Consider the following 27,492-nt stretch of genomic DNA (forward strand, 5'->3'; position numbering starts at 1 on the left):
TTTTTTTTCCTTAATTAAATGAATCAAATATTTTTGGTCCAGTTTGGTATTCAATTCAAATTTTTGATATTCGAAAACGAAATTTTGTGATTAACTCGAATACAAATATGGATATTTTGTTTGATTTGATTAATTATCAAATATGATTCGAAAATCATAATGCTTGATTAAGTATTTAAAAATAAAGAATAAAATAGAGATAAAGTAAAATAAACCAAAAATTAATGTTTACTTAAATAAAAAATAATATTAATCAAAGCATTAAAAAAATTAATTTCAAATTCAATTCATACGAAAGTATTTCATATTTTGAATTAAATAGTAAGAAGTCAAATGAAATAGTAGGAAGTATTTCAATTATATTGTTTAAAATATACTTGTAAAAAATTGAAACGGATATTTGATTCGATTCGAATATTCACGAATCAATGTACAAATCGAATATGAATAGCAAATAAAATTTGAAAGATATTCGAGTAACCACTTGAATATGCAATTATTTTTACGAATGTGAATTGAATCCAATAATATTCGTTTGAATTCGATTTGTTTACTTTACATCCGTAGAATTAACTTATTCTAAAATTATAGTTGTAGTCTACATATATAATATAACTTTATAGCTCACACTTATATAGTTATATATTATAATTGACTATATATTGATATTCTAGTTTCATCAATAACCTAGTAGATCTTGTAATTATTGTTTGAGTTTTATATTTACTCAATTTATTTACTTTTCAAAATTTACTTATGACTTATTATTATCTATTAGTTAATTTTTATATAACATGAATGTAACTTATTCTAGAGATATAGTTATTCTAGAATTAGAATTATAGTATGTAGACATATAAATATAGATATATATATATATATATATAGGGTGTGGTTCTAGAGAGAACTACATTATTTGTGAGAACGGGAGAACCATCAAATCTAATGCATCCACTGTAAAAATTAATGCATTCGCTGTTAAAATTAATGCACTAAAAAAATTAAAAAAATATGCTCCCTTCAGGATTCGAACCCAGGATCTGCGTTCATCCAACAAGATGATGCATCCACCGTAGATCTTGATGATCGAATGGCTGAAAATGGTTCTCCGGTCTTCTTTTATTTATGGTTCTTTCTTGAACCTCTCCCTATATATATATATATATATATATATATATATATATATATATATATATATGTAGCTCATACTTGTATAGTTATATAATATACTTGTATACTTTTCAAAGTCCTTTAGTTAAATAGCATAGATGCAATTTATTTTATATTTATTCAATTTATTTACATGTTTTAAATTATTAATAAATATATATTTTATAAATTGTCATTAATTTTTTAGTAATTATGATTTTTTTTAATAATTTACCACTAATTAAATACATACATATATATATATATATACATACATATATATAAAATTTATTCTGACGGTATACAGATTTTTTCAGTATATACCGAAACAACGGTATATACTGATTTTTCGGCATATACCGCAGTATCGGTATATATCGGTATACCGCGGTATGAGGAAAATTGATACCGTTGCCGTACCAAAAATTTTCGGTGCGGTACAATACCATACCGAAATTTTCGGTATACCGAAATTTCGATATTTTTGGTATTTTTTCGGTACGGTAAGTGCGGTATACCGATTTTTCGGTATTTTGCTCCACCGTAGTATCAATAATATCCACTAATACATGTACTTTCAACTTTTTATCATAATCTAACATCCATCTAATTTTAGCCGTCAGTTACTGATGATTTAACGAAGTTTTGGTTGATGTGATAGATCTACATGGAAATTCAAATTTATTTTGGATAATTTAGCCAAAACTAGAAGACAAATTGGTACAGTACAAGAAGGAACGCAACCGCTAATTTTGGGAAGATTGATTTATCCTCGAGCATTGCAACGAGATAAAAGCATCAAATCTAAGAAGGATAGTATGTCGCCTCCAGTTTCACTGATTAGTGAAAGAGTTCCATTAACTAAAAACTAAGAAAATAATTAACATTAGCACTTGAGTTTTGTCAACATTACTTCTGTCATAATAGAAGACATGTAACAATATTGTAAATAAAACAGAAAACTTTCAAACTATTTATAGACTATAACACATAGTACTTTGCTTTCTCAGATTGTGAAACCCATTTTCCGCAATGCAAAAAGGAAAACCTTTTTCCAACAGGAATTCAGAAAAGAAAAGAACAATGAAAAATGGCAACCATCCATAATTTATCAAGCGACCCTATTATATAACTGACGTAATTATAAGAAATGTATAAATGTCAATATTTATACTCAACTGGCCATGACAATAAAGAATCTTCATTCAAAAAAATCTCTTTCAATTTCACAATTTTTTGCTAATCTACCAAAAAACTATCACCCAGCGCCCCCCTCTTCCACATTTCCCCTGAATATATAATACAGATTAAAGGCTACAACATTTTCTTTTTTAGGGGATGGGAGTGTGGTTTGCTAATAGAGAGAAGTATGTTGTTAGCTATCTAAATTCTAGAAATTGAGAATATGTTACCTATATCTAATTTCAGAAAGGCAAACACATACAGCTTCATCGGTAGTCAAGGTTCTTCACTTGCAGCAACATATCAGTAGTTTCAATCACTTCAAAGATATAATGAATTCGCAAACATTATCCCCCGACGAAGGCTTTCGCTAGCGGCTGTAAATTTCTCCTCTAAACCAGACTCGCCAACCGCATGAGCAGCACCTTTCAACTGCAAGTTCACGAGTCATAATAGATGCATAAATTAAAACTGATATCGAGTGCTAATGGCAGAAAATAAACAATTTACATGTTCCCTATTTCAAAAAACAAAACAATCAATGATGTGAAAATGACTTGCTATCCTTAGTACGATAGAAATGGTATAAGAGAATGAAAAACTGAAAAACGATTCTCAAAAGACCTTTACTATACTGTTCTTTATTAGAAAAGATTAGTGGATGGAAACATGACTTGGAAGTCCCGTCACTACTATCTTTCTCTCTGTTTTGGTTGGGAGGGGATTTCAAACTTGAAACCGACTGTCTCGAAATGGAAGTCCATCAAACACATGAAATCTTTTCAGAAGCTACTTCAAGATAGTGAAAAAACTGATACCTGATTTAAAAATTCATCAAGCCTTCTAGCCAACCTTATGATGCTACCTTCAAAAATATCAGTCATTTGAATAACATCTGCAAAAGATGCTCCCTGGAAAAAAAATGAAGGAAATCAATTTCAAAAAGATCAACAACAAAAATTCAATTGCATAAACAACCTCAAACAAATTAACAGACTTCAATTCCAATGTTAAAAGAAAAGTGGTAAAGGGTAAGCGTAAGTAAAAAAGAAAAATACCACTTTTATGAAAACATGTAGGAAAAACCCACACTTAAGTGAAGAAACTAAAATGCGCCTGGATGTGACAAATTTTTGCATGAAAATCAGTGACATTCTGACACTTTATGACGAAGAAAATGCCATTGCCAGTCGGCAAGTTTGTCCTTGCACGTGATTTGGGCATATGTTATACAATTTGGATAGAACCTACATGTTACTATAAAAGTTGGGTATTTTTAACATGTTCAATTTCCACCCGAACATACAAATTGAAAATTTACAACGACGAGGTGATAATGCTTCAATATTATCAACACAAGATGTGATAGCAGCCATATAGACAGGAGGTATCCAAAAGCAATCTTGCTAAGTTTCAATTAAGTAAAATGTCATGCATATTTGAATAAAAATACAGACTGGCTACATTCCACAAGATAGTTAAAAAGTTGCAACTTTGAGCATCACTAACAGTTTTACATGCCCTTTAGGAGATGGTGTAAGCAATAAACTGACCTTTGACCAACAATAAATCACATCCATCAAGAAGGGTCTAATTGATGCTTCAACGTATTCATCCACATTTATTTCGAGTTTACACTCACGTTGTATCTGCAAAATACAACATATTCTATTTGTCATTAAATAAACTTAACTATATATTTTTTTATTGGGGAACTAATTTTCCAAGAAAAAAAAATTAATTAGGAATAACAGTTATTAGATTGAAACTAAAGACACCTCAGCTATCATTCTGGCACTATCTTGAAGTTGTTGCAATGGTTTAGCAAGTTCAGCTCTTAAATGTATCTGTTCACTCGATTTGTCCCCAGGAATAAAGCAACTAGCTAGAGCTGCAATTTGATGATGATCAAGATCATTGAAGGTACCTGTCCAAATGATACACAGAACCCAAAATAAAAACACTATGATTTGTTACCAAGTTCGAATACAATACATTACAGAAGAATTGGAACTATAATCGAACAAAAAATTCTTCTACTGAGTCAGCAAGCACATATTATGAAGGCTAAAGAAAACTACGTTACTTATCGATGTACACCAAGAAAAGTCAGACAGCATATAATTGTTGCTCAAACAAGCTGCTACAAGGAACATACATGAATTTGAGATATCTATCACTTATAGGGAGCTCACCATTGAACATCAATTCTGTGACAAGGAGCTCATCTCCAGTGTCTATAAGGCAAGCTGCACGTCCCTTCAACTGAACAACGCCGTCACCATCAATATGGCCCAGTCTTTTCAGAACCCGTGATCGATTCTTAAGTTCATCGCGAAATTTTTGAAGCTAAAAAATGTTCAAATATGTATTTGATTAGAAGAACCCAAAGGGAGGGGAGTGAAGAAAAGGAGAACAGTTCTTAAATTAATCAATAAGCATGATGTATTTGGAACCATGAAGCCAACCTTAAAAACCAAGGCTTTAATATAATTACCAAGGAAGGTAGACAGAAGAAGGGACTCAGGTATTCATTAGTCAAGACAACATAAAAACTGAATGTGTATATTAGTGTTGACCAATCTTGAGTAAGAAGCCAGTGCAGAAGTTTAAAGGCAGGACGTAAACACCGAGAGGGAAGTACCTGAGAATCACGCATTTTTGACTTTAGCTGTTGAATTTCATGATTGACTTCTGCTTTTCTCTGGAAACTTGAAATCTGATGTACATCTTGCGACTAGAAGCAACAAACAGAATTCGGCAAACACGGGTAAAAGTGCTGATTAGCATGCTCCCAAAAATGCCAGTTAAGCCTTGTTGTATCAGATTAATGGGAAAACAAGCAAACAGAACCAAATGTAAGCGGGAGAAGAAAGGAAGAGGAGGGGCATTTTTACATACCTTGTGCAGTGGATGAGTGAACAATTTCTGCTCAAGCTCCTCAATTTGGCTAGCCAACTCAACAAATTCTGGCTCATCAACTCCCATATCCTGATAAAAGTTTATATATATTATACATATTTCACAAACAGATGCCCTCTCCCAGACTAAGTCCAGTAAATAGTTCCATATAACAGACAAATTTTGAGGATATCAGAAACATGAACTTAAAAATAAGTCATAACAAGGTGCAAACACAATTATTAAACATTTATGGCAATTTATCACTCTTACACAAAAGATCAAACCACATTGGGAGTTGCATAATGCTCACGGTGAGGCAATCTGTGATGATGCAAATATAACCATAAAAAATAAAGTGCAGCATTTTTATTTTTTTTAGGTAAAACAAAAAGTGCAGCATTAAATTGACTGATAGCATTTTTTTTGCCCCATCACCAGCCCACTTTGCTCTTCGCTTCTAGTTTGCTTTCTAGCTCTCCATGGTCTGTCTCGGTTTCATGATAAGTATACATACACAATAAAAAAAAAATCACATTTTCGGAGTAATTATAAGCAACAAATTATGCTAAGCCAATCACATTGCATGAACCTTGGCACTTAATTGGCTATATTAGATAATATCAAAATCTCCGAGTATCGCATTAAGACCTAGAAATCTTCTAAGCCAACTGTCAGAACAACAATATGACACACATTTTTTAAAGAAAGGAGGCTATTCTGTGTGTGTGTGTTGGCCTAGTGGCAGTGTGGTTAATGAATGAGGCCGAAGGTCTCAGGTTCGAGTCCACCGTCATGCGGTCTTTAACTTAATTTGTTTATCTAACCATGGGGGGGGGGGGAAGGAGGCTATTATATGTAGGCTCAAAACTCCCAATCACAACAATTACAACAATATTCTCAAAGTAGTCACTGCACAAAATAATATCAGTAAAGCAGCATCAGACTAACAATTCACACCTTCACTGGATTAAGCTTCGGAAAACCTTGGGGATAGCGCTTTTCAAGCTGTTGCACAGCAAGGAGAACATTATGCCGACTTTCTTTTGGCCGCAAGTCGGACGGAACAGATATTCTAAGCTTGCTAACTGCAGAAAGAAGAGGCAACTGAACAGGAACCTGAAAAATAAAGTACATGAATCACAAGGGTAACCAATGACACATACCAGTTGCAGCAAGATAACAGAATACAAATATGTTCAGTTACAACCACCTTCTTTTTAGACATATCCAACTTACCACATGCATTTCACCTTCTTCTCCTGGACGAGGAGGACAAGGTTTTGGTTGAGAACCATTTTCACTTGTGCCCATAGAGCAGTGGAGCAGGGCATCCACAATATAGTTGTTACCACGTGAAGAAGCAAGTGCAGCTGGCATAGAACTTGATACAGCTTGTGGTTTCTTAACCACGTTGACAACAACACCCCAACCCCAATCTGTTCCTCCTTCTCTTACCTTAACCTGCAAAGATACAGAAGAAGCTCTCAGTGAGAAATGACAGAACCAAGTAAAGTTTACAACTAGACTCAACCAACCCAATAGATAAGTTGTTTTATAAAGCAACAGCAACTGCATATAAATCGAGAACTGGAAATGAGCCACAAATAAAGTTGCCAGACATGCATCCTGAGCAATCAAGATGTTATCAGAAAAAACATCCATATTGGGACATACCAGTCTACCAGGTAGAAGGAAAGAGAGAACTCTTTCAGGTTGTGTTATTGCTGCCATCATTTTCTTTTCAAGTTGGGCCAACTCAAGCTTAAGTCGATGATACTCAGCCACCTCAGCCTAGTAGGTGAAATAGGAGAACTCCGTTATATGATATAATTCTAAAAAATAAGTTCCAAGCTCCAGGTGAAAGCAATCGCCTACCTCTCCAGAAGCATCAAGCACAGCAGCTTCCTGTTCGAGCTGTGAGACTTTTTTCCCAATGTCAGGTAAAGCCTAAAAAAGCAGAAATTTCATAGATTTAGCAACTACAAATAATCTATCATAGCACAGGAAAATCAAGTTATAAGTAAAACCTTCTCGTGCTGAAATTGATGGAAGGAGTTTCTGATAACATGCTCAGCTGTGAATTGTCCCTCGGCACGACTCATTAAATTTAGAATTGAGTAATAGCTCAACCTGAAAGTACTGACCAAAGGTGCTGGTTTGCCCAAAACCATGTCTTTAAGTGTATTCATCTCCATCTAATGTCAAAGCAGAAGAATGAAATGTTAATTAAGATAAACTGTTCTTTATATTAAACACAACAAATCAGAAGAATTATGTACACAAAATCTATTTTCAATTGTCATTTTATATAACCAGATTAGAGGCAACAGCATTAGATTTGAATGAAGACCAACAAACAATCAAGAAAGATTAAAATAATAGAGCTAAAAAACAGTTATAGTATCTTCACTAGGAATGCTGATCTATTGAGATAAAAATCACACTAGTATACTGTCAACAGAGCCAGCATAGCTCAAGACTTGAGTAATTATTAGGCTTTCAAGCACAGTAACATGGTGCCTGCTTGTTCAGGCATGGCTAATGGAAACTGCTAAAGGAATTACCCTCGCTCTTTTTTCCATATAACATAAGAAAATGGATTTTGAGGTCCTATATAGTATTATAATATCTAATCTTAGGCACAAAGGAAATGATAAATAATGAATAAGAATAATTATACATGTCTAGGGCATTACACATTGTTTGGTGGATGTGTCAAACAAAATAATTACTATTTCTAAGGCATATGGACTGATAATAACTATAAGCTCATAAACTCTCTCTGTAAAACATCTTTTAGTGGGAAATTATTTCCAAAGAGGGAGATATTTTCCAACCAAACCAAGAGAATACCAACTTTACCTTATCATCGACCATTATAATGCAGATACCCCGCTCATCTTTACCACGACGTCCAGCTCTACCACTCATCTACATACAAGTATATATATTAAGAGCCATTAAAGGTAGCAGATACAATGCACGTATTTTTAAGAAATAAAATTACTCACCTGGATATACTCACCAGATGCGATATAACGATGACTGTCACCGTCCCATTTTTTCACACTTGTGAAAACAACAGTTTTTGCAGGCATGTTCAACCCCATGGCAAACTGCCATACAAAGTAAAGAAATTTTTTTACAACATAATAAAGAATAAAGATATACTATGATTTTAAACAAAAGTGTACGTAAGGATATTTTTTGTGAAGAATTCTAGCAATTGATGACACTGTTGAAAGATCTGGATCACTTTCTGAAAAATTTAACTAAAAGGCAAATCAGCAGGAAATGGCAATACCGTTTCTGTGGCAAATAGGGCCTTAACAAGCCCTTCTTGGAAGAGAAGCTCTACAAGTTCTTTGATAATAGGAAGCAAACCAGAATGATGAACGGCAATGCCTCGCTGAAGTAATGGCAACATTAATTCAATGGCAGGCAAATTTCTATCCTCCTCACTCAAGCATAGGATAGCATTTCGAAACACTTCCCCCACAACATCTTTCTCCTCTGGAGTATTAAAATCAAGTTTGGACATGGACATGGCATGTTGCTCACACTCTCTTCTGCTAAAACTAAAAATTATGACTGGTTGGAATTTCCGTTCCATTATCATCTGCAAATCAACAACTTTGTGAGAATATCATAAAATAATAAAGAATAGAAGAATAACAAGAAAAACCATAAACCGACAAAAATATATTATTTTTGCGCGTATAGAAAATATAGATACCTAGCTTGAAACCAAGCAGAACATGGCAACCTCTGAAGCCAACTAACCTTGACAATTTTGTATATGTCAGAACCGCCTGAAGCATTTCCATTTTTAGCAATTCTGCCACTGCCTTTGGAATTCGCGCTCTTGCTCCCATCAACAGGATTTTGCTTATTGAAAGTATCCTGGAGCTTCAAAAAGTTACCCTCTTTAAACTGCTCGTTCTCATCAACTACAAGATACAAACCAGATCCACCCACAGGAAACACATAGTGTTGTAGAGGTGTCGGCCTAAAATCTGTGTAGACCACATGACAAGGCTGTTTGTGTATATTGCATATCCATTCGGCAAACTCAGTTGCATTTGACATAGTAGCTGAAAGAAAAACCATCTTGATGGCAGGGGGCAAGAAGACAATACTTTCTTCCCAAACTACACCTCTTTCACGATCCTTCATGTAATGTATTTCATCAAATATGACCCAAGCAACTTCCTTCAGTACCTCAGAACCCCTATAAAGCATTCCCCTGAGGATTTCCGTAGTCATCACCAAACAACTTGCATTAGGTGACAGTGTGACATCACCTGTCATCAATCCAACATCTGAAAACTCTTGACTCAACTCTCTGTATTTCTGATTGCTCAAAGCTTTCAGAGGAGAAGTATATATGACTCTTTGCTTCTCTTTAAAAGCCATGGCAATTGCATATTCCGCAACTGCAGTTTTCCCAGCAGAAGTGTGAGCAGAGACTAAAACAGACTCATTTCTCTCCAAACAAGAAACAGAAACCTCCTGAAAAGGATCAAGCTTGAATGGGTAGGTCTTAGCTCGCTCCCCGTTATATATGGGATCTGCAAGGGTGCCATGAATTGATTCATCCTTGGTTGAAACATATCCACTTGGCACTGCCACCTCATGCACGCAAGTCCTAGATAAGCTACGCCTCTTAGAGGCAGAGTCTTGCACCTGGTTTTCCTGTTGTTCTTGTGAACCCTCTTCTGGTTGTTTCCTTTTAATGGATGTAGGAGAACCGTCCATCTGTTGCTACTTAAAGTTCAACTTGCTAAAAACAGATCCACAAATTTTACTTCTCCCAGCTTATACTAGTATCGCCACTTATCTGTAACAAAGCATCACAAAAAACCGGGTTTAAATCCAATGTTGTGAAAATCGCTGGAGCGGACGCCTTGAGGCGCCTCTGTAAGATTTTTGTGTATACGCGCCTCGTCGGCGAAAGGCGGCCGCCTCGACGCGCGGAGGCGCTGAGGTGCGAGGCGGCGCTGAGGCTATGCGAGAATGTAAGAATCGGGAGATGCAGACATATTAAATAAACATGATTTCGGCAACAATTTCAAAATTTCAAACGTCATTTCAGCAAATTTTACGCATAAACATGAATTTCAGTAATCACACCAACAAAATTAATTCAATATCTTCACCATAAAAAAGAAATGTAAAGTGAAATCATCTTCCATAAATACCTTTTCTTGAATCTGTTGTTGTGTCCCCAAACTCTGGAATTGGAGATGCAGAGAAGGGAGAAGGGGAATTAGGGTTTAAGAAGAATGATGGGTGTTTTATCTAATCTAAATAATAATAATAATAAATGATCGGTATTTTATCTCTATTTTATCTTCATTTTTTCATCTTTCCTTTTCTTTTCTTAATAAATAATGTAATTTGACTAATGGTAAAATATTCAATATAAAAATCATTATGAGAATTTTAATTTGAGCTTTTGAAATAGTCATTTTGAAGAAGAAAATATAATATTTGGTCACTAATTGAAATAACATAAAATTTGGTCATTTATTACTTGTAAAAACTGTTTTGCCCTTAATTAAGGCGGATCGGATTCGGGTCGAATTTGGGTTTGCGCGCGGATATATAGCACTAATATGGTCATAAGTATCATTTGTGCAACACTACATATGACACTAATGGCACTAATATAATCATAAGTATCATTCGTGCAGTACACTAAATGGAGAATTTACACCCTAAATAGATAATCTAAACCATAAACAGATAATGTAAACCATAAACAGATAATCTAAACCCTACTGAGTAATATCAGCACACACAGGTATATGGCACTAATATGGCCATAAGTATTATTCGTGCAACACTGAGTATATGACACTAATAGTGTCATGTGCGCCTAACCCACGCAAACCTGAATCTGATCTGAATCTGATCCTCCCTAATTAAAGACAAAACAGTCATAAAATGTACTCCCTCTGTCCCAAAGGAAATGTCATGTTTTCCTTTTTGGGTTGTCCCAAATGAAATGTCTTGTTTCCTTTTTTGGCAATACACTCTCTCTCTATACTTAATATTTAAATAATTTCCATCAACTCACTTTATCTACTTGTAATGCCCCGCTCTTTTAAATACATATTAGATTAAATATGTGCATTAGTTATAAAATTCTTTTAATTATTTATTGTGATTATTTTGTTCAGATAATATTATTTCAGCAAAAGTCTGTATAAGAGATACAGAGCTGCGATTTAATATTCAATCATGAATCAAACCAATAATTAAATTATTGGTTTAGCTACACATTGAAACTTTGCATTACCAGTTGATTGATTCAATAGTATTAGAAATTTTAGATTTATAATCGATTTCATAAATCGTGTTATTTAAATCGAATTGTTAGAATTATAACTTGAGCGTATGTGAATAATAATTTTATTATTACATGTTATGTGTGTTTAGTATTAAGTCGTGAATTAATTCCGACTTTCACGGATTAAATTCCAAGATTGAGGATTTAATTTATATAAATACGACAAGTATTTAATTAGCAGGAATTGGAAAATTATTACAGAAACGAATAAGAACTAGGAGAAACTAGATCACGGAAAATCAAAATCCTACTACACGTATGTCTCGATTTTTCATCCAACACATCAATTCCTACACTATTCCACCTTCTCCTTCAACGCAACATCATACTGCAACAAGTTTTTCAAGGTCTCAATATCTTCCATGCAATCCAAAAAGCCAAGATATGAGGAAAAGAAGATCACGAAAGAAACAAAATTTTCAAAGATTGCATGCTCAACCTTCCCCTCCAATTCAAGATTTCTGACTTCAAAGATTTGCAGATTTCTAGCAAATCTTATTTTTTCAAAAGTGTAGATTTGCAGCTGACTTTCCTTCCAACTCCCTACACAAATTTCAACCTTCATAATTTCCATTGTCTACGGAATCCACTTATAAATACATAGCATATCAGTTAACACACAGCTCACTCCACTAGCAATAACCACACCCGTGCAGAGAAAGTGAAGCCAACAAGCTTCAAAACAAACTTTGCATACTTCTTAAGCTCAAGTGAGCTCCCTTCGCCAGGCTATTTCTTCGCCGACCGGCCACTAGGCTCTGAACCGAGAACGTGTACTCGTTCCTCCATCTTCAGGCTACCAAACCCAACAATCGAAAGGCCAAAGCCTTCTCTATATTTTCCTGACCAAAAGCCGCAATATCCTTCGGAGGCCAACGTCGAATTCCCGACTTAGCCACCGGCCAACTTACGGCTTTCGTTTCTCACTATCCTTACGACGAAAAAGGATTGAGAAAACACCGTTGTGTAGCCTGATCTACCTCGCACGAGGAAGACTAAGTCGTAGACCTTCGCGGCTAAACACCATCGCGGAACGACGACCAGAAAACCCCCGACGAACAACTTCCATTAGTGCTCACTTGGACAAGGGTAAGTTGACGCCCTTATTTCGATGCATTCCCGTTTCTATTATATTATGGGAAATTTCTGGGGTATATATGGGAGTGTGGTAAATATTTGTACAAAGTTTCATGTTATTTGAACTTCGTTTACCACCCTTTTAAAATTTGAGAAGTCTACTGCCCGTATCTGTTGAAACTGTCGTGAGGCAGATGATTAGGTTAATTATTTCAGTAACCATATGTTGATATTTAGCTCTCAAATTTTTATTGTATGAAGATATATGTGTTAGCTATCTTCATATAAAATTTGAGGTTATTCCGGTAACGTTTGCTATTTTTTCAAAAATCTGGACTTTCAGTTGGTAGAAACTGCCGAATCTGGTAGGCGATGGGAAAATCGCTATATCTCTTAAACTACTTGGAGTTTTTCAACATACTTTTTTTTCAATTAAACTAGACTCAAAGAGGTTTCTATTGATATAAAATTCGACTCCATACGAGTTCGGAGTGAAAGCAGTTTATTAGTTGAAGTTGAATCTATACAGTTTTGTTGAGATGGAAATGATTCAAAATAATTCCTATTAAGGATTTTAAAGTTTTATTGTTGATAAAATATCACTTTTAGATTATAAATGAGCTATTGATGTGTATATATATATATATTGGTGATTGGCATTATTAAATGGGGAAAAGGAAAACGTTTTATGTTTATAGAATTATTCTTTATTTATAATAGATAAATAAATGAATAATATAAAATGGAATTTCCTACATCCTCAAAGGTACATGAAATATTTTGATAAAGGAAGAACGATTGTATATGAGTTAGATATAGTCGTTTAAGGAAATATGGGTAGTTAGAGAAATGAGTGAATAGTGATTCACTGCATTTGTTGTTATCTTTTCTATTATTCACTCGAACACATGTTTTCGTGTTATCAAAGGTTCAAATAAACAAAAGCGTCTGAGTAACCTATCGCGCTAAGGAAAGAGAATCATTGTCTTAAGTAGCAAAACACTGCAATCAGGTGGGCATTACTTTTACTATACGTATTTAGAGATCCCCTGCGTGTCGTAGGCCTCTTATACGAATGAATGCATGAGATGATTTAACTGTTAATTTCAGTTTTATATATCTATCAAACGAGTTTAATGCTACCTTTGAGCAAGTTATTTCATGACAAAATCTTTGAGTTAAAGTTATTTCAAGTATTGTCTTGCCATAAAATGTTTAAATTTTAGTATGATATCTATCTGCTTTGGCTTTGCCAATGATGCAATCGAATTCGGGTCCTGAGCAGTTGATAGCTATCCTGCCAGGACTAGTGTACACCAGTGACCGTGAGTCATCTAGCGGGTTGGCCGGTCAAGTGACCGTGAGAGGTGGCCACCTCTCCGGCACACAGTTTCAGATATGATAGATTACAAAAGAACTTAGTCTGATCAGACGAACTTTAAGAATCACAAATGAACTTAGTAAGCTTGGGCCTTTTTAGCGAAAAACTCCCTTGCTGTACTGTTTATGATGGCATGACAATTTACAGTTTTGAAGCATGTATTTTTATACCTAGGCATACGTGCCCACTGAGTGCTTTTGTACTCAGCCCTGCATATATTTTCTAAATGTGCAGGTTGAGCTGATGTGATGATAGTGCTGCAATGAGCAGAGTCTCCAGGGTTGTTAATAAATAGTTAACCTGTCTAGAATATGTCTTCATACATATGTCTAGCTACTTTCCGCTGCAAGATGTTGTTGATGTTATAGTATGTTATGTCATACTTTGAGTCTTAAGAGAATGGTTTCATATGATGTATAACTTGATTAATGATATTAATTAAGTTTTATGTTGTCTTTCATAGACTATTTTCAATTGAGTATTCATGAATAAAAATGACGAGTTTTATTAAGATGAGTAAGTGTTACGGCTATAAATGACGCCCCTTTTCTTCCCCTTCTTCTTTAACCCCATCCCTAGTCGTAGATCACTCGGCTTAACTATCCTTAGTTAGGGCGGGCTGTGACACTACTTTATACACATTTCTTAATTTCCGTGCCGAAAAGAAATAGGACATTTCATTTGGAACGGAGGGAGTAATAAATAGCCAAATTTTGTGTTTTTTCAAGGACAAAATAGTCATAAAATGTAAAAAATAGCCAGATTTTGTGTTTTTTCAACAAGTGGCCAAATATTGTGTTTCTTTCCTCTGAATGTTCATGCGAGTATATTATTTCTATATATTATGTGAAAAATAATTTAAGATGAAAAAAATTATACAAATTAAATTTTTTACCTAAAAGTATCTTCTCTCTTACCTCTTATTCTTTTTCTCTCTTATTATTTTCCTATTCTATGAAAAATGAATTTTTTTGATTTTATTTTATATTCTTAAACTTTTTTAAAAAATTATAGTTTGTAATTTTAATTAATTATGTGGATACAAAAGATTTTTTAATTATATATGGCCAAATAATATTTTACACCATTTATTTTATTTGATATTCATATTCCAAGTGAATGTGTAGTATATATGAATACACTAATAATATTGATTATAAAAATGACAACAAAATTTTCACAATTAATAAAAAAGTTAATAGCTTATAAATTGATCAACTTTTATTTTTAATGTTTCCACAGGTATAATTATCCTCAAATTAAAGTTAAGTCGGACACTAAAATTGTTAATGTGGCGCGACCGTCTGACGAGTAAAACGATCCTAGTCTTATACAATCGTGCCACCCTGGCAATTTTGATGTCCAACTCGACTTTAATTTGGAGATAATTATACCCCTAGGAAACATTAAGAATGAATTTTTAATTATTGGATTAATTTTTTATCTTTAAAATGTATCATTGAAAAACTAGAAGATAATAAAAGTTCGTGAATTTACAGGTAATTAACCCTTAATAAAAATATATCATGATGTTTCTTATTATATACTTCCTCCGTCCATGAAAGAACTTCCTAGGAGAGAGTGACACGAGTTTTAAGAAAAAATATTGTTGAGTGTATTGAGAGTGGATAAAAGGTAGTTGAGTATATTGGAAGTGATGAAAATGTGTTATAATTAATATTGGGAGTTGTGAAAAGTGAAAAGTAAGAGGATTATAAGTGGTGGGGTATAGTCAAAAAATAGGTAGAAAGTTCTTTTGTGGACGTCCCAAAAAGGAAAGATATGAGGTTCTTTCGTGGACGGATGGAGTATCTTTTATTATAGGTAGACGTAATGTAACATGCCTCAACTTTCATTATTTTTTAAATAAAATAGAGACCACAAAACTATTAATAAGTATTTTTTTTCCTTTAATTTTTTCATTCGTTGATTTATTAAATAAAGGCTAGATGACAAACTATCGATAAACGAAATAAAGGAAGTAAGTAACATTGTAGCTTAAAAAGGTTGGCAAATTTTATAATGTAATCAAAATAATAATCAATATAATAATAAGGGAGATTTTTTAAACTACCCAACTTTGTGAATGTATGTACCAAATTTTTTCATTAGCAATATCTTATATCCTTTTCCTTTTTTTTTTAATGGAAAAGTAACATTTAAACCCCTAACATGGAGACCTCTATGGCATTTGGCATCTATACTCGATATTGGATCAATTAGCTAGACCTCAATGTCCCAATTTTCCAAACGTCCGTTAAACATTGTCTGTTTCTTTTTTTCTTTTCCTTTTTATTTCGTAATATATGATGGGATCCACCACCACCCAACGACTTCCAACAGCCTTTTTAAATTGGGCTTATTTGTTCAAAGGAAGAACCCTAATTTCACAGATTTCCCTTCCACATTTCAAAGATGTATGCAATTGCAAACATAAAAGTGATGTTGTAATTTTGGTTGCTAACTCAGTGGAGGCATAGATGGTGAGTTGGAAAGAGAAGAGAAATAGAGCCTCAAATTTGCGTATATAAATGAACCACATCCACTTCAGATTCTAAGCCTCATGAAAATCCAACACAACCAGTTGGGATTCTTGAATTTCAGGTGAGGATGTCCTGCATTATATACTTACCAACCTCTCAAAGCTGAGAATCTCAATAATAGATTTTTCCAATGATTCCTGGGTTTGAATGTGAATGCCCCATTGAGATTTCAGGAGGTGTGACGCGACCGTACTTCGGGTTTTAATCGAAGTTGTCGTATTGGTCAACGTACAAATAAATTTATAACCTTGCCCAAGACAGACGTAGTGCCTAATAGTAAGCAAAGGTCGATCTCATAGGGAGTTAGTGTAGCTCGTCTCTTGTCACGAACAAAAATAAAAAAATGGTGGGGTGAACTATCGTACTTATCACGAGACACCTCTCGGGACTAAACTCAACTTGACTCGAAATAACTAAATAAACTGAAAACATTGAACGGAAATATCAATAATAAAAGGCAATCCGGTCAAAACGTCGAATCTGTGGATAATCTCTTACACTCGTTTCTTGATCAAGATATTCATACAATGTTGTGTCTACCGGTTATAACTTACCAATGGCCTGTGCCCTCATTCTCACTTGTCACGTGCACTTCCATCATCTAAGAAAATCTATTCTTAAGTATGTTTAAGATAAGGGACACCATATACCACTAAACCATCTCAACCTAACCTTGCAATAGGACACCTCAGAGCATTCAATTAATCTGAGAATCATTTAGACCTAGGTAGACCCGATATTGAACTTCGGCAGACCGTATTCTACTTCAACCTTTCATGCCCCGCAAATACTCTCAAGACGCACAGTGATCGTACACACCCTATAATCTTGATTTATTGGTGATCTAAGTCTTCTCAATTAATTAAAGGCCTGTTAATTAATCAAGTCGAATTAGACACTTGGTTATAATGCCCAGCACTTCGGGAACACAACATGCAATTACTTAAGCACACTATTAAACCTCATGAGTTTATAAGTTCATATCCACATCATCTATGTCTTGCCCAAATCTATAAACTTAGCTAGACATAATTAGGGATGATAGTGGATCTTGGACTTGGCCCAGATCTGTGGATCCAGATCCATTTTTCAGGGTTTGGATCTCAATTTTTTGAACCAGACGGATCTGGATCTCGATCTAGATCTCAATTTTTAAAACGGATCTAGATCTGGATCTTGAAATTTTAGATCCAGCTCTGACCCGTGGATCCGTTTTATTTAATATATATTTTATATTTATTTTATGAATAACATTAAAAATATTAAAAATGAAAAATAATACACTATGGAGACTTTTTTCTTAGGAAATGTAATTTGGAAGACTTGTTATTATTGACTTGAACATTGAGATTTGTTTATTTTGAATTTTTAGTGACTTATTTTTCTATGTTGAGACTTTGTATTGCATGAATATGTTTTGTGCAATATTTTTTAGGGTTAATTGCACCAAATATCACCAACTTTGCCCGAATTTCATTTTTCACATAATTTTAAAAATATTTTTTTTTTATCACAGATTGAATTAGTTGTTCATTTTCCCACGATTTTTTGCTCCGATGACTGGAAAGTTGACGTGGCGCTGATGTGGATTTAAATTTACACATAATATTGATGTGGAATATATATTTCCCATCGTTTTAGCGAATTCTCAAAAATATCCCAACCTAACGATAATATCAAAACGATATCCAACCTATCACAAAAATATAGTCCATATCCTATTAAAATTTTCCGATAATCGAAAACTGATGTGAATTGCCGGAGTTACAACATGGCCATATCGACGTGGACGAATCTAGCTGGATTTTTTCTAAATATGGCAATTAAAATTAAATCTCCACCATCACTACATTCCTGAAGACTGCCAACCCCGCCACACCCACCCTCAACGCCGCCTTATCGCCCTACCTCTCCCAGCTAACTCCCGATGTCTTCCACTTCATTCTCTCCTCCTCCGCCCTCCACCGCCACCCTTCCGCCCTCCTCTCCTTCTTCAATTGGGCCCAATCCGCCGCCCCTCTCACCCCCCTGGCCTCCCCCCTTCATCTCCTTTCTCTCTCACCTCCTTCATTTCCTACTACAAATTCAACGACGCCAAAGCCCTACTCCAATCCCAAATCGCATCCGAGCACCTAAACACGCCCTCCACCCCGTCCGCCGCCGTCCTCAACCCTCATCAACACCTGCGTCTTCGCTTACTGCCGCTCCGGCTGGCCCCACCTCGCCGCGCAGCTATTCAAAAAGATGAAACACCTCAAATTTCGCCCTAAACACGCCCTCTACGGCAACTTTGCTCCAGTGGAGGAGCTCCTCTCCCCCCGCCAGCAACATAGTGGAGGGCTCCCTCCCAGCTGCCTCGATGGCGTAGCCTACATCTGCCTCGAGAATGATAGCGCACCAAAAAGTTGATAGAGTCAGTGGTGGTGACCGATGGTGGTAGTGGTGGTAACCGACGGTGGGTAAAAGGGTTGCTCGACGGAGGAGGAACGAGTGGTTAAGGTTTGCAATTTATCGTCTGCAGAAAGGGGGTGAAGAAATTCTTCTCGTTCTTCTTCTTTTTCGTATTATTTGCTTTAGGATTCTTCTCCGAGCCCATTATTTCTTCTGTGAATCTGAAATTTATAGATTTGGATCAGATTGTAGAATAATTTGAGTCTAATAGGGGAAATGGACGGAAATTGCTACCTTGTCGTCGAGCCAGAGGAAGAAGAGAGCACAACTGTGATTTGTGGAAGCGAGCCGACGATGACTCTTGCCAGCCCTCCAGTAGCAGCGGAAACAACACATCAATAGGGGAGAAGGCGAGACATCGACCGGAGGTCATTGCCGATATCAGAGCAGCTGCGACTTGAGAGAGGGATGAAGTCATTGGCGGTGGAAGAGCTGACCATTTGCCTGAAATTGCAAAGAAAAAAAAAGAAAATGAAATGATAAATTACGTGTATTTTAGTTTTTAGTTTTCTTTTTCCTTTCAATCCACGTAGGCAAGCCATGTAGGCTCTCCAGTCGTCCACGTCAATTTCCGGCCTTCGGAAAATTTTAATAGGACACGGACTATATGTTTTTGATAGGTTGGGTATCGTTTTGATATCATCGTTAGGTTGGGACAGTTTTTAGAATTCGCTAAAATGATGGGACAGAAAGTAACCTTTACCCATTTAAAATTACTCAAATAACAAAATCACACAAAAAAAACCCTATTATCAATTAGAAAAAATCATTGCCGTTGTCTTCTTCTTCACTAAAAATCTGCTGCACGCCACCCCTCTTCTCCACGCCACCCCTCTTTTCCACATCGCGGCGTCGTCAGTCACCGCCCAACCACTGCACGCCATCCCTATTCTCCACGCCGTCGCTGCATACCACCCCTCTTCTCCATGCTACGGCGTCGCAGCCCCAACCGCTGCATGCCACCCCTCTTCTCCACGTCGCAGGGTCGCCAGTTGCCGCCTTAACCGCTGCACGCCACCCCTCTAGCAGGTTAGTATTCCCTCATTCTTTTATTTTCTGGACACGCTTGTGGGGCTGTGTAGTGTGAGTGTAGGTTGTGTTTATGTATTCATTTAGTAGGACATAGCTTTGATAGTGCAGATTGATGAGTGTCAGACATCATAGATGACAAAAAGTCCTTCAACTTGGTTCCTAATGATTGCAGAAAATGACTTTGTTATTAAGATAAAAATACGGTTAGCAAAATTGGGAGAGATCATGTCAAGCAAGAAAGTAAATGTACAATGCAAGAAATGATAGAATTAAGAACAATTTGCGTCAGCCTTTATCTTTAGGGCCAATTTTACAGCTCCATCAAAGAACTCAGAGACAAACATGGTTTTCGTACCTCAATTCCACATGATTTGTTGTCATTTCCCTTCATATTTTGATTGCTAATATGTGTTTGTATCCCAATTTTGAGTTTTGTTGAGTTTTGATGCTTGGTGTAGCTTTTGGAGTGATTTTAGGGAAAATCAAAGATTAATTGGACGATTTTGAAGACATGAGATTGAAGTACGCCTCGAGAGGAATCCGTGAGCGCAAACGGCGACCAAATCCGAGTCCGGACGAGGGAGAACGGAGCCGAACAAGCAGACTGCGCATAAAGCCCAGGACCCCGCGGTCCGGGCCGCGGCCACGGGCCCGACCGCGGGCCTCTGCTGCAAAATTGCCCAGTAAGCCGCGGTCCGGGACGCGGCCGCGGGCCCGACCGCGGGCCTCTGCTGCAAAATTGCCCAGTAAGCCGCGGTCCGGGCCGCGGCCGCGGGCCCGACCGCGGGCCTCTGCTCCAGAGCAGTCCAGAACGTTTTTGGCAATCACCCGCGGTCCGAGCCGCGCCCGCGGGCCTCGACCGCGGTCTCCGCTCATTTTGGCCGCGTTCTTGACCGCGGTTCATGTCGTGGTCGCGGAAAAAAGGCGGAATTGCTCCCTTTGGTGGGCCCAGGCGCGATTTTTGCCCCAAAACCCCCTTTTCCCCCTTTTTTCTCATATCTTTCATCTTCCCCCAACATTCAACACACTCTCCTACCTCCATACCCAAGCCCTAGCCTCCATAACTACACTCAATCACCAAGATTGGAAGGACATTGAAGAAGTGAGAAGATTGAAGGAAGCTAATTTAATAGGATTTGTCACCTCTTACTCTCTCTCTCTTTCATTTATGAATTTTCTTGAATTAAGTATTTTGATTGTAAGCATGATAGGCTAAATCCCCCATTGGTTTGGGGGTTAGGCTAGTAGATTATGTAATGGATTGATTATTATGCTTAATATATGTCTTGATTATTTCCTTGTCTTTATCTTTTCAAGCCCTAGATTTCTTTCTTGTATGGATTGTTGGCCACTTTCTATGCATTTCTCATTTGTGATTTGAATCGGGAGAGGATAATCATAATAGATTAGGAGCTTGAAACATATTGACTCAATAGACCGGGAGGTTGAGAGTTGGGTGAGAGTTTATCGATCTTATTATGCTTTTGGGAGTTATAGGTTAGAAGTTGACCGGGGACGGCAACTATGACCCGTAATCTACCGTTTTAGTCGTCCGGGAGGGGGCTAGAACTAGTTGGGAGATCACTCTAGATAAATAGGAGTATCAAGACTAATATTGAGCTAAATTGAAGTCCATTGCTAATCCATCGTTGCCTAATCCCTAAACCACCTTCATCACTTAATTAATCCACTTTGTTTGATTGTTCTTATTTTGTCTTTAAATTTGTTAGTTAATCAAACCACTCACCTCCTTGTTTAGTCTAAATAGCTCTAGCATAATGACTTAAGGTAATCACTAGAATTTGACTACTAATCCTTGTGGAATACGACCTTGCCTCCCTATATTGCAACTACACCGTGCACTTGCGGCATAGCAAAAATAATAGCGAACAAGTTTTTGGCGCCGTTGCCGGGGATTAGTTTAGTTTGATTACTTGTGATATTTTGAATCATTGTGCTTAACTACTTTGGACATTTTACTTGCTTTATTTTTATTTTCAATTTTAAGATTGTGTCTTGACTCTTTGTTTCTTTTTGGTTGGTAGGTAGTGTATGACCACAAGGTCTAAGAGTGCACCTCTTATACCTATTGACCTTGAGGTTGAAGCATTTTTCCGACACAACAAAGCAAGAGCAAGAAGAGAGAAAGAAATGGAGGGAAATATGACGAAAAATCAAGAATTGATCCTCCAACTCCAAAGACAATTGGAGGCTATGCAAGGGCGTATCAATGAGCAAGAGGCTCAAAGGAATGCACCACCACCACCACCTATTAGCAATATGTTCCAACCCGTGGTCCAACAAGGGGGAGTGCATGCCCCAAGAATCAATGCCAACAATTTTGAACTCAAGGCGAGTCTCATCAACATGGTGCAACAAAATCAATTCGCCGGTCTTTCTCAAGATGACCCGAATGGACATCTCGGCAATTTCTTGGAGATATGCGATACTATCAAGATAAATGGAGTCCCGGAGGATGCCATTCGACTCCGACTCTTTCCTTTCTCACTAAGGGGCATGGCCAAGACATGGTATCAATCTTTGGAGATTGGTTCCATCACTACATGGGAGAAAATGGCTCAAAAGTTCCTTATCAAGTTCTTCCCTCCAAGTAAGACAATGAAGATGAAGAAGGACATTGTCCAATTTCATCAATTCGATGGAGAGACCTTCTATGAAGCTTGGGAGAGATTCAAAGAGATGATAAGGAAGTGTCCCAACCATGGTTTGGATCAAAACACCATTATTTGCTCATTCTATACCGGGTGTAGTGGTGAGATGCAAAGAGACATGAATGCATCGGCCAATGGAGCATTGTTGGAGAAGAGCCACGAGGAGGCCGCCCACATCATTGAGAATTTAGCCGCAAATAGCTACCAATTTCCGGGGGAGAGGACTATTTTGAAGAAGGTGGCGGCTACAACAAGCTCGGATCCGATGGTTCTTTTGACGGCTCAATTGACCGCTATGAATAGCAAAATTGATGCTATGTCCACATCAAAGCCGGAGCCTATAGTGGAGGAACGAACCAATATTGAGGATGTGAACTACATTAACAATAATCGAGGCTTTGGAAACTTTCATCCTCAACACCAAGGTGGGTATCAAGGGCAAGGGCAATACAATCAAGGATTTCAAACAAATCGCCACCCAAATCTTGCCTATGGTAATCCCAACAACTTCTTGCAACCACCACCTGGATTTGCGGTAAGCGATGATATGATCAAGGAAGAGAAGAAACTCAACCTTGAAGATATTTTAATGAAATTCATGACGGCCACTCAAGCCCACATGACGAGAACCGATGAAAGGTTGGAGGCTCAAGCGATCCAATTGAAAATGCTTGAGATGAAAGTGGGGCAAATTGCCGAATCCTTAAGCAATCAACGCCAACAAGGGCAATTTCCAAGCAACACAATTGTAAACCCTAAGGAGCATTGCAAAGCTATTAACATACTAGGTGAGACAACCTTTGAAGAGTCCAAGATGTGCTTGGGAGAGGAGGACATGGTTGAAATAGAGAAGAGCAATGATGGAGGCATTTCTTCAACAATGCAAAATGATAAGGAAAAGAAGAAAGAAGTGTACAAAGCTCCACCTCCTTATTGCCCACCAATCCCCTTTCCTCAAAGGCTTCCCAAGAAGAATGTGGAGAGTGAGTTCTCCAAATTCCTTGAAATCTTTCGGAAGGTGAATATCAACATCCCCCTTGTTGAAGCTTTGCAACAAATGCCCAAGTATGCAAAATTTCTCAAGGAAGTTCTATCCAAGAAGAAGAAATTGGAAGAATTTGAGACGGTCAACCTCACCGAAGAATGTTGTGCCGTTCTTCAAAAGAAGCTACCTATCAAGATCAAGGATCCCGGGAGCTTTACTATCCCATGTGATGTTGGAAATGGTCGTTTTGGAAAGGCCTTGTGTGATTTGGGAGCAAGCATAAATTTGATGCCTCTCTCCATCTTCAACAAGCTTGAAATAGGTTCCATCAAGCCAACCACGATTGCTTTGCAAATGGCGGATCGTTCCGTTTCATATCCTAAAGGGATAGTGGAGGATGTCTTGGTGAGGGTTGACAAATTCATTTTTCCGGTGGATTTTGTGGTGTTGGATATGGTTGAGGACAAGGATGTACCTTTGATCCTTGGACGTCCATTCTTGGCGACGGGGAGGGCCCTAATTGATGTTGCGAAGGGCAAGCTCACATTGAAAGTGAATGATGAGAGTGTTACCTTCTCAATCCACAAAGCTCCCAAGCACAAAGATGAGGAAGAAAGAATGAAAATGGAGGAATGCAAAATGATGCAAGTGATCGAACCTTGCATCAACTTGAAGGAAAAATTGAAGAAAGAAAAGGGAGAGGAGAAATCTCCAAGCTTGGAGTTGAAGCTTCTCCACACACACTTGAAGTATGCATTCCTTGGTGAGGAGGAAACACATCCAACGGGGCAAGCATGTGTACTCCAACTCAATGAATTGGATGAGTATCGTGCATTTGAGAATTCGAGCCTCTACAAGGAGAGGACAACAAGTGCCCATGGTAAGATGATGCAAAAACGAGAGTTTGAACCCGGTGATGAAGTTCTCCTCCTTACCTTTCGTCACTCATTACTCCCGGGGAAGCCAAGATCAAAATGGTCGGGTCCATTTATAGTCAACAAGGTCTTCATCAATGGAGCTATGGAATTGAAAAAGAATGATGGAAGAACCTTTGTGGTTGGGAAGGAAAGAATCAAGGCGTATTCACCCTTGGAACCAAAAGTTGAAGTGTTTGTTAGCACCATCCCCGAACCATGACACCACCATAAAGACGTCGAGCTCACGACGTTAAACTAAGCGCTAGTTGGGAGGCACCCCAACAAGGTACCCTTTAATATTTGCAAGTTCAATAAGCACACACATACATAGATATTTATATATTAATGTATGTATATATTTATATATGTGTGTGGTTTATCTTTTTTTTTATGTTAGTTTTTTTTGTGAGTCTGAGACAACTTCTCCTTCTCTTTTCTTCAAAACTCATTTCCACTTTGTGTGAAATAAGTTTGGGGGGAGGGGAAAGATGGATTAGTTGTCTCATCTATCTTTTGCTTTACTTGTTTTTGTTTGTTTTAGTTTTATTGTCTTGTTTTTGTTATAGTTGAATAAATGAAAGCTTGAGAGTTAGTTGGGTTGATATTTTTGTTTTTATTTTGCTTGGGATAATTGTATCAAATATTGTGATGATGAATTGATTGATTTTTGGGCTTATGATTGTTGTTTTTGAAAAGAAATTGTGTGTATCACTTGTGGATTATGCATGAAAAGTTTGAACTTGTGACAAGTGAGTTAAATGTTTTGCCTCCAAGAACTTGATAATGAGCTTGTAAGATTTGAGCCATTGATTGTCATATTATCACAATCTCATTTCATTCTTGAGTGTAAATCAATTGAACATGCTCGTTAATCTCTAGAACTTGCCATAAATCCTCTCTAAAAAAATGAAAGTAGATGTGTTATGGATATTGAAGTGATTTAAGGCCATCCTTGCTAGCCACTTGACTTAAATTGTGTCGAAATTCTCATATGATCATAGTTTACCCACTTTGTGCCTTATAGCCTCTTTTTGAATGAACCAATGAAAAATGGGTAGAACATAGATTGTTGGTGGTTTCTTTGATGAAAATGGTTGGAAAATGATTGAAATTACTTGTCTAACTTTGATTGAGTGAAAATCACTAGTCCCCTATGAGCTCAAAAAAAAAAAAGGAAAATAAAAGTTGAATAAAGAGCATAAAGGGGAGTGATTTACCTTTTGAATCATAGCCATGATACATATCACTAAGGATGAAAAGAAGAAATGTGGGGATATTGGTTATTGATTGATTAGAAAAGAACAATGGTGAATATGACTTATTCAATTTGGGAATTGTATGGGATATGAGTCACTTTGCCTATAAACACCTCACCTCACCAAAGAGCCCTCATTACAACCTAAAGAAAAGCCCTTGTTGATCATTATTTGTAGCACATTGAAACATAGAAAGTTAGGACAAATGGCAAGCCTATGGTAGATTGCATGCATTGTTTCAATTCGAGTGCAAACACGTCCATTCTAAACACTTGAGAGTTGAGTGCACCATTGAAACATTCACCTTGTGAGGATTCAAACTTGGATGCTATAATGTTGAACTCACTATCACTTGTGACTTCTTAGAATGCATTTTACTTGTGATACACTTTTGAAAGATTTTTGAAATTGTTGAAGCCTTGAAATGACATCAATTCATGCTCACATGTTTGTTTACTTTTATTTCTAGTCTTTTTGTCGTTTGGGGACAAACAACGCCTTAAGTTTGGGGGGTTGACAAACATGGTTTTCTTACCTCAATTCCACATGATTTGTTGTCATTTCCCTTCATATTTTGATTGCTAATATGTGTTTGTATCCCAATTTTGAGTTTTGTTGAGTTTTGATGCTTGGTGTAGCTTTTGGAGTGATTTTAGGGAAAATAAAAGATTAATTGGACGATTTTGAAGACATGAGATTGAAGTACGTCTCGAGAGGAATCCGTGAGCGCAAACGGCGACCAAATCCGAGTCCGGACGAGGGAGAACGGAGCCGAACAAGCAGACTGCGCATAAAGTCCAGGACCCCGCGGTCCGGGCCGCGGCCACGGGCCCGACCGCGGGCCTCTGCTGCAAAATTGCCCAGTAAGCCGCGGTCCGGGCCGCGGCCGCGGGCCCGACCGCGGGCCTCTGCTCCAGAGCAGTCCAGAACGTTTTTGGCAATCACCCGCGGTCCGAGCCGCGGCCGCGGGCCTCTACCGCGGTCTCCGCTCATTTTGGCCGCGTTCTTGACCGCGGTTCATGCCGTGGTCGCGGAAAAAAGGCGGAATTGCTCCCTTTGGTGGGTCCAGGCGCGATTTTTGCCCCAAAACCCCCTTTTCCCCCTTTTTTCTCATATCTTTCATCTTCCCCCAACATTCAACACACTCTCCTACCTCCATACCCAAGCCCTAGCCTCCATAACTACACTCAATCACCAAGATTGGAAGGACATTGAAGAAGAGAGAAGATTGAAGGAAGCTAATTTAATAGGATTTGTCACCTCTTACTCTCTCTCTCTTTCATTTATGAATTTTCTTGAATTAAGTATTTTGATTGTAAGCATGATAGGCTAAATCCCCCATTGGTTTGGGGGTTAGGCTAGTAGATTATGTAATGGATTGATTATTATGCTTAATATATGTCTTGATTATTTCCTTGTCTTTATCTTTTCAAGCCCTAGATTTCTTTCTTGTATGGATTGTTGGCCACTTTCTATGCATTTCTCATTTGTGATTTGAATCGGGAGAGGATAATCATAATAGATTAGGAGCTTGAAACATATTGACTCAATAGACCGGGAGGTTGAGAGTTGGGTGAGAGTTTATCGA

At 37.2% G+C, this 27,492-nt stretch overlaps 1 protein-coding gene and 1 non-coding gene across 2 annotated transcripts; both read right to left on the minus strand.

Annotated features, from left to right (window-relative positions):
- Positions 1–2,328: 2,328 nt before the first annotated feature.
- LOC130986473 (DExH-box ATP-dependent RNA helicase DExH10-like) lies at positions 2,329–10,550 on the minus strand. The gene is made up of 17 exons (XM_057909905.1): positions 10,437–10,550; positions 9,019–10,075; positions 8,540–8,854; positions 8,247–8,351; positions 8,098–8,166; positions 7,263–7,430; positions 7,111–7,182; positions 6,910–7,026; positions 6,472–6,696; positions 6,193–6,351; positions 5,233–5,322; positions 4,976–5,068; positions 4,527–4,680; positions 4,110–4,258; positions 3,885–3,980; positions 3,150–3,242; positions 2,329–2,763 (listed from the first exon to the last, which is right to left on the minus strand). Exons 2-17 carry the CDS (start codon positions 9,991–9,993, stop codon positions 2,653–2,655), a joined length of 2,991 nt encoding a protein of 996 aa, XP_057765888.1. The 5' UTR covers positions 9,994–10,075; positions 10,437–10,550; the 3' UTR covers positions 2,329–2,652.
- Positions 10,551–22,696: 12,146 nt separating this feature from the next.
- LOC131007369 (small nucleolar RNA R71) lies at positions 22,697–22,803 on the minus strand. The gene has a single exon (XR_009096072.1). It is a non-coding gene; the product is annotated as a small nucleolar RNA R71 (small nucleolar RNA).
- Between the last annotated feature and the right edge of the window lie 4,689 nt (positions 22,804–27,492).

The sequence above is a fragment of the Salvia miltiorrhiza genome, chromosome 1 (assembly GCF_028751815.1).
Source record: "Salvia miltiorrhiza cultivar Shanhuang (shh) chromosome 1, IMPLAD_Smil_shh, whole genome shotgun sequence".
Taxonomy (NCBI): domain Eukaryota; kingdom Viridiplantae; phylum Streptophyta; class Magnoliopsida; order Lamiales; family Lamiaceae; genus Salvia; species Salvia miltiorrhiza.

Coding starts and splice junctions, on each gene's coding strand:
- LOC130986473 (XM_057909905.1), bottom strand. CDS start 9,993: ATGGACGGTTCTCCTACATCCATTAAAAGGAAACAACCAGAAGAGGGT. Junction 6,352..6,471: donor AAGAAGGTGAAATGCATGTG/GTAAGTTGGATA, acceptor TTTATTTTTCAG/GTTCCTGTTCAGTTGCCTCT. Junction 4,259..4,526: donor CACAGAATTGATGTTCAATG/GTGAGCTCCCTA, acceptor TCATTTGGACAG/GTACCTTCAATGATCTTGAT.